This window comes from Anneissia japonica, unplaced genomic scaffold (assembly GCF_011630105.1).
Source record: "Anneissia japonica isolate Jap-2015-1 unplaced genomic scaffold, ASM1163010v1 scaffold287547_len23682_cov133, whole genome shotgun sequence".
NCBI lineage: Eukaryota > Metazoa > Echinodermata > Crinoidea > Comatulida > Comatulidae > Anneissia > Anneissia japonica.
In genome coordinates this window covers 1-8630 of record NW_022746988.1, presented here as the reverse complement: position 1 = coordinate 8630, position 8630 = coordinate 1, and the positions used below count along the sequence as shown (strand labels likewise).

The following is an 8630-nucleotide window of genomic DNA, read 5'->3' as shown; positions in this document are numbered from 1 at the left end:
TTAAGGATAAGCATCGTATCCTTCTAAAATACTCCCTCTGCAAACCCTATCAGGATTGTTGTGTCAGGTCCCTGACCACCGAGGCTCTAGTCGGCCCCTTGAGTCAGACCCCTTGTCGACAAATTTCTAGAGCCACAATTGGCATGTGTGTATAATTGTAGATTATTATTAATTTGTTTATTTCCTTCATTATTTTTTTTTTTTTTTATAAATTTATGTATTTATCTTAGGTATGCTAATAAAATCTTTTTAACTGCGAGGCCTATTAAATTGACTTTTATTTGCTGATCGCCAATTGATTTACAAAGCCTATTAAAACAAAAAGAATCATTTAACTATAATAAGCCGCTATTTCCTATACGAATACATAGTAAGAGAGTGTTCCAACATAAATGTTATGCTGTGGTTACTGTTTTCCATACTGCTTTTATTTTATTTTCTAAAAAGTGGGTTTCAGCGCAAACTGGGTTTCAACAAACTGGGATTCGTAGTTTTTGATTCAGCAATCTGGCATTCGGCAAACTGTGTTTTGGCAAAGTGAACTCGAAGATCTGGAAGTCGGCAATCTGGGGTTCTACAATCTGGCGTAGAACCACCAAGACGAAGCCGACACGAAAGTCTTCCTGAATCCTGTATGCAAAGCATGCTTTAACGAATAACAACCAAGGCATAGCAATCATCCGTTCCCTTTCGATCGATTACAGACAATTACACCCGGCTTTCTTTCATAAAGGAAAACGTAGCTTCTGTAATCATAAACTGTGTTTGTTGAAACTTTCAGCAACTTCGGAGTTTTAGATATTCTGTCACAAAGTTGTCTGAAGATCAAGAGTATGTCTTACTGCTGCTTGGAGTTAGGGAGAAATGTGTAAATCAAGCAAGTAACATGTTCAATAGAATGTTTTGCAGAGACCAGATCACTGACATATCATTGTTGCCACCATGTTAGCAGAATTTCGATCGTTCAAGAATGAAAATAAGCAGAGGTAAATGACTGTCAATAAAAATATTTGATGGAACAGATGGAATAAACAAATTCTCGTGGAAGTCCAAGAATTGTTCATACGATAAATACGAAGACTTTCAGATTGCAGTGATAAAAGCGATACATGAAGATTATTGCTCAGGGCTACACAGTTAAACACTACACAAATATCTAGTAAATGAATTGATGCCTTCTTCATACATGAAAATTGTGGTAGTCGTCTTGAATACCTTGTATAGCACACAGAAAAAATGAAAAACAACCGGATATTTGTAAGGAAGCTGGAATTTTTTAGGATTCTGTTGATATTTTCAAATTCTTTAAAACAGAAAAGGACTAATATAAGGGGGGATTTTTACTTCCATTTTCAAAAGTGAGTTAGCTTACACCCCTAAAATATGTTGCTTTAGGTTTTAAAAGTCAACAGCAGTTATATAAACATTGATATTTTTTAAATTAAACAAATTTATCTAGGGTATTGAAGCTGCTGCATTAAGTTGTTATTTAATTTTTGCGGCCATTTGAAAAAGCGCCCTCAATTGCCTCCCGAAATCTTCACTTTAATAACTTTAGCTAGTTATACTTTACTCCTATCATTACATATTCAAAAGTTGGTCAAACCTACCTCTTCTGTGCTTATTTTACCCATATATATGTAGTTTATTGGATTTTGACGGCCATTTTGTAAAAGCGCCCTCACACGAAAGTTCTCAGGTTACACCCCTTTTACCTCACATATTCTGATTCCCCATAAAAAACTGGTATAGAAAAACCATATGAGAATTTATACCTCTCCAAGTGGCACCTATCTCAATTATAGCCTGGTCTAATACATCATATTCACTTACACAAAATTATATAGCATAGTACAGTTTTTGCTGCGTAGGACTGAACATATAAGTATAATTGTATTTATTCAGGGAGGGCTGTAATACGAAGCCCGCTCATGGACGACACTGCGCGTCCACTTCGGTGGTCGACCTTTCCTATTATTCGATTTTATTTCAACCCTCCTGTTTGAATTGGCCTTACTCTTATACTTTTCGGGTCCTTAAAGAGGTCAGCTTTACCCACCAGAACCAGAATATAAGTATTTCTTTGACAAATTAACAGAGACGCAAAAATAATACTCTTATATTCTTTGCATGTGACATCTGACCAGCACATTTATTGCATGCTGATGTTCTTGAAAAGGGTTTAAATTCAGCATAGGCCTATTTGTTTCAACCTGTGTCTTATGTTAAAAAAAATCATCTAAAACTAACAATTCAATTTTACAAGGGAGTAAACTACGAGTCTCTCTCTAATTAAGGACCTCTTTACAGTAATATTAATGTTCCTCAGTAAAGACCAAGGCATCGGGACCATAGAATCCCCGGTCCCGAAAGTGGTCTGTGATTGGAGGGAGACCTGTAGCTGGGACGGATGCAGGATTTGGCAATTTGTGCGTGCAAAAATTTAAGGAAATAGTACTTGTAGATGGCCGGAAATGACACTTTTATAAAGTAAAATTCATTATCACATCACCATTATATAGTCAAAATTATCAGCGATTTTCGGCAACCACTGAGATCTAATTATTATGTGTAATGTACACATAAAACTTTAAAAAAAACACATTCTCTTTGATGTATTTACTTTACCTACTTCAAAGCCGTGAGTCCACAACCATCTCAGCCCCACCATGGTTGGGGCCGAGGTGAGAAAATTGGAGGAAATACCTTTAGATGGTCGGAAATGACACTTTTATACAGTAAAATTCACCATTATCACACCATCATTATTTATATAATCTAGAAGAAGCGCCAGCAAATTTTTCTTGATCTTTAATCAGGAATTTTCGGCAACAACAGAGATCTAATTAATACGAGTGATGTACCATAGAAAATAAAACTAAAGAAACACTTTCTTTGATGTATTTAATATACTCGACCTACCTCAAAGCCGTGTGACCATATTCAACTCAGCCCCAGCCATGGCTGGGGCTGAGGAGAGAAAATTTGAGGAAATAATACCTCAAGATGGTCGGAAATGACACTTAAAACTGTGAGTCCACATGTCTCTCAGGTCCACCACAGTTGGGGCTAGTGGTAAATTTTTGAGAAATTGTAGATTGCCGGATATGACATTCTTATATAGTATTCATCATCATCATCGATCTATCTAATCGCTGTGATGTACCAGAAATAGAAAAACCATATGAGAATTTATACCTCTCCAAGTGGCACCTATCTCAATTATAGCCTGGTCTAATACATCATATTCACTTACACAAAATTATATAGCATAGTACAGTTTTTGCTGCGTAGGACTGAACATATAAGTATGATTGTATAGGCCTATTCAGGGAGGGCTGTAATACGAAAACCGCTCATGGACGACACTGCGCGTCCACTTCGGTGGTCGACCTTTCCTATTATTCGATTTTATTTCAACCCTCCTGTTTGAATTGGCCTTACTCTTATACTTTTCGGGTCCTTAAAGAGGTCAGCTTTACCCACCAGAACCAGAATATAAGTATTTCTTTGACAAATTAACAGAGACGCATAAATAATACTCTTATATTCTTTGCATGTGACATTTGACCGGCACATTTATTGCATGCTGATGTTCTTGAAAAGGGTTTAAATTCAGCATAGGCCTATTTGTTTCAACCTGTGTCTTATGTTTAAAAAAAATCATCTAAAACTAACAATTCAATTTTACAAGAGAGTAAACTACGAGTCTCTCTCTAATTAAGGACCTCTTTACAGTAATATTAATGTTCCTCAGTAAAGACCAAGGCATCGGGACCATAGAATCCCCGGTCCCGAAAGTGGTCTGTGATTGGAGGGAGATCTGTAGCTGGGACGGTTGCAGGATTTGGCAATTTGTGCGTGCAAAAATTTAAGGAAATAGTACTTGTAGATGGCCGGAAATGACACTTTTATAAAGTAAAATTCATTATCACATCACCATTATATAGTCAAAATTATCAGCGATTTTCGGCAACCACTGAGATCTAATTAGTATGTGTAATGTACACATAAAACTTTAAAAAAAAAACACATTCTCTTTGATGTATTTACTTTACCTACTTCAAAGCCGTGAGTCCACAACCACCTCAGCCCCACCATGGTTGGGGCCGAGGTGAGAAAATTGGAGGAAATACCTTTAGATGGTCGGAAATGACACTTTTATACAGTAAAATTCACCATTATCACACCATCATTATTTATATAATCTAGAAGAAGCGCCAGCAAATTTTTCTTGAACTTTAATCAGGAATTTTCGGCAACAACAGAGATCTAATTAATACGAGTGATGTACCATAGAAAATAAAACTAAAGAAACACTTTCTTTGATGTATTTAATATACTCGACCTACCTCAAAGCCGTGTGACCATATTCAACTCAGCCCCAGCCATGGCTGGGGTTGAGGAGAGAAAATTTGAGGAAATAGTACCTCAAGATGGTCGGAAATGACACTTTTAAAACTGTGAGTGTCCACATGTCTCTCAGGTCCACCATAGTTGGGGCTAGTGGTAAAATTTTGAGAAATTGTAGATTGCCGGATATGACATTCTTATATAGTATTCATCATCATCATCGATCTATCTAATCGCTGTGATGTACCAGAAAATACTACTTCATGTGACGAAACCCAATCTTATATTTTGCACGCTTTTTCCATACTTTGACATACTTTCATTCATGCATTCATTTCATTTATTTATTCGACCAATACACATTTACAAAAGGTACAGTACAATAAAGGCACGCGCACTCGAGTCGAGTATTATAACTAATTCAGATGTTTGTGGGCCGGTATTTTGCTATAAAATAAGACGTCATCTGGCTGTACAGCTCTCTTTCGTTAAAACCTGGATCATTTATGCATTTATGTCAACAATTTTCAGGCATATCTTCTTGACTCACGAAAAGTTAGGGGACCAACCCTTCCCCCTTTACAAATATGTGAGGGGACGTTTACAAGGGTGTCACCAGCGTTTGGCCGGGGGCCAGGCCCCTTGTCGGGGAGTGGGGGGGGGTGGGGGGGGGGGGGGGGGGGGGGGAGAGAAACCACAATTCGTCGGGGAGGTAAAAAGATTAATAAGCGTTTGAAACCCATTGTCAAAATTTCGGGGGATTCGCCCCCTAGACCACTTTCGAGGCATTTAAAGCGACGTCCGACCACGCCCACTTTGTTCTCGTCTGGAAATTTTCCCCCTCATCAGGGACTACGCCCCCCCCCCACCCCGTCGGAGACCTCGGACCCCGCGTCGGGCAAATCCTAGCGCCACCCTTGTTCGTTTACCCCTTCCCCCATGATCTGCGCCCATGGGTGCGTGAGAGTCCACCACCTCAGCCCCAACATGGTTAGGGCTGAGGTGCGAAATTTTTGAGAATATGTCGACGTTCTTGATACGTATCATTACTTTACGTATTACATAAATGTCTTTAGGTTAACTGTTGAAACATTGGTTATCAGTTATTGATTTAATAAACTAATAGGCCTTAATAATAAACAGTCGTGAAGATTTGTTAGGCTTAACATAGCTAGCTGTCTGTTGGCTTTGCGACTAGTAAGATGTTTAAAAAAGAAAACATATTAGTACTGTATATAGGCTTACATAATATAAATAACCAAATGCTGCTGTGAGTACTTGTATCATTTTTAACATTATTGCACTATGGTCTATATCTATCATTTGTCTATATCTATAAAATATAGGACTATATAAAATGAGGAGTTCGTTGCGATTCAGTTTAATTGTAAACTTCATTATGAGATTAGAAAGGGTGTTATAAGGATTTGAACCAGGACCCTTACTGTCAGAGAACTTCAACTACCAATAAGCTACATATCCAATTAAAGTGTGAAAGGAACCGTGATGACTCCAGAAATTTGCCGACAGGGGTCCGACATGTGAATGTTTAACAGGAGTGTCCGACCAAGGAGCTGATTAAAGCCTCGGTCAGGGTCGCGGAATCAAAATTCCTGATAGGGTTCACGGCTACAAATTGTGCATTTCTGAGACCACAAATTCATTTAGGGATTAGCAATCGAAATAACGTCATTTGGATAAGCAAATCGTGGCGTGGCGTCGGGTCACAGAAATAATTTGCACTGTCTTATGCGCTTACAAAGATGAAAATTAGCATAATGTATTAATGTTGATAACAAAATGATTTTATCTGGTACCAATCTAAGCTCTTCTTTCCTTAGATGTTAGATGTGCTTGCAAAGAGAGCCACATTTCCGCACAAGGGCACACATCTGTCTCTTATACACATCTAATGTTCATGAAATTGGTCCCAAACACTTTACTACACAGGCATTAACATTATAGTAGGCCTGTATATGAAAAATAATATATTTGCATTATTTATTCATGAGCATCCTGTAACACAAATTACCAACAAATGAGAAATATAAAATTATCAATTTAAGACACTGCTGTACATGAGGCCTATTTCAATCAGTGACCCTAACAGCAATGCACATATCAAACAAAACTACAATACAATAAGAAGAATTTCATAGCATGCAACGTGTGTGGCAGAAAGTTCAATACAATTTACAAGATTAGCATTGGTCATAAAACACTAGTGCAGTAATTTTGTATTTTAAAAATATAAAATAAAAATTAAAAGAAATTTGAACGACTGCATACGGTAAAATCTATGATAAACTATAACATTTCATTATCTATATCTATAAAGCTTTTATTTATTTATTTAATCTATCTACCTACCTACCTACCTATTATTTATTTATATTTAGTTATTTAAGCTTATTTATATATTTGTTATTAGTATACGAAGTTAATCCATTAAGAATAATTTTAATATATTATGTTATGTATATATTCATTAAAAACGATGCAATATAGTGAATGTATAAAACAAAACTTACTGAATTCGAGGTATAGGCCTACACAATAGGATGGAACCAGTAACATAGACGCAAAATATCACACTGTAGGCTAAGAAGATCCAAATTGGTAGCCACATTTTCAAGATACTTTATTAAACGTTTTATAATCCTAATTTCTACCATGTTTTAAATTTTCTTGTTTGCTTTTTGTGCTGCTTAGTGTACGGATGGGGAACGCTTTCTGTATTGTGCATCAGTTTGTTGTCTTTGCTTGGAGCGGCCACTATCCCGATGTTGAATAGCACAACATACCAAAACTTGATTCAAGTGTTCATAGCTCTGGCTATTGGCACGATGTCCGGTGATGCGTTTCTACATCTCATGCCAGAGGTATACTTAGGTATTTTTTACTTTAAAAACGTTGCCATTTAGTGACGTTATTGTAACAGAGACACAGTTCTCAGAGTTATATATTCTATAGTATTACATATTTTTATTTGGTGTCTTGCTCTTAACAATTTTAAATATCGTTCTTAATTTTTATTTATACATGTTTTAACTTTTTAAACTATTTTATATATTTTTCATTCATTGTACAGTATTTTTTTATTTAGAAAACGCTTTTGCAACAGCGGCACCCATTACAATAATAGTAATAAAAAGTAATAAAAAGAAAATAAATAGGCCTACATACAGTAATTAAAATTGCCAAACAATACAATGTAGAAAAAGTCACAAAACAAAACATAAAAGCATTTAAATTAAAATTAAAATTACATTCGACGAGACTTAATCTCCAATCTCTTGGCCCATGCCTTTTTAAGATATGATTTGCAAAATTCACCAAAAAGCTTATGGACCATGTTAATTGAATTATTTGGAAGATTAAGTACAAACTCAAATAATTCAATTAACATGGTCCATGCTTATGCCATGACCAAATTAACTTGCTCCTTGGAAATTTGAATTTTGGAATTTTGATTTCTTGCATTTAATTTTGAATTTTTTTGAATTCTAACATAGTAAGACTAATTACGTTATTATTTTCTTACTATATTTATAATTGTAATATATTGTCATCCTTTAGGCACTTGGACTACATGACCACGAAGAAGGCGGTTCGACAGAATCTAGCATTGATGTTCTGTGGAAGAATCTTACTGTCGTGATGTCTTTGTATGTCTTCTTTCTGTTTGAGAAACTCACCTCCAGCTTGTTCGGTGGACATAGCCACAGCCACAGTCATGGGGAACACGATAAAGTTGAGGTACGTCTACTTATTGTGGGAAACTGGGTTTTGTGTTATCTCGTTACTATTATTTATTTTCAGATTTTTCTTTTTATACTGGAACTATTGTTGAGGGGCTTGGGATTATTTCATTCAGTAGGCCTAAACCTGTTTACGCGGCACATTTATTTTAACTAGTGTAAGGGTCGAAGATGTTGGACAAGTCGTTCACTCTTTCTTGTGCAGACCTTGGTGATGGATAGACGTACAATGCTGTCAGGAGAGCTTTTCCTTGTCCTTGACTTTTACTTTAATCTAGTACACATTATCGTCCATTGTAATGGTTTTTATATCTTAATACTGATCAGGGGCGGATCCAGAGATGTCCAAAAAGGGGAGGGGGTGCGAAAGTTGGGCCGCGAAAGTTGGGCCGATCGAGACAACACTGTCCTACGGAGTCCGGGGGCATGCCCCCGCGAAATTTTTGTGTTCTAGACGCCCGAAAATAACATTTGAGGCGTTCTGAGCTACCATTTTTTTTCTTTTTCTTTGTTTTT

The 8630-nt window shown here is 36.6% G+C and overlaps 1 protein-coding gene across 1 annotated transcript; it reads left to right on the top strand.

Moving 5' to 3' along the window:
- Positions 1 to 7069: 7069 nt before the first annotated feature.
- Positions 7070 to 8127, top strand: LOC117120382 (zinc transporter ZIP4-like; the record flags this gene model as incomplete). The annotated part of the gene is made up of 2 exons (XM_033265421.1): positions 7070 to 7235; positions 7933 to 8127. Coding segments are annotated over exons 1-2 (294 nt in total), but the record flags the coding sequence as incomplete, so codon positions are not given.
- Positions 8128 to 8630: the final 503 nt, after the last annotated feature.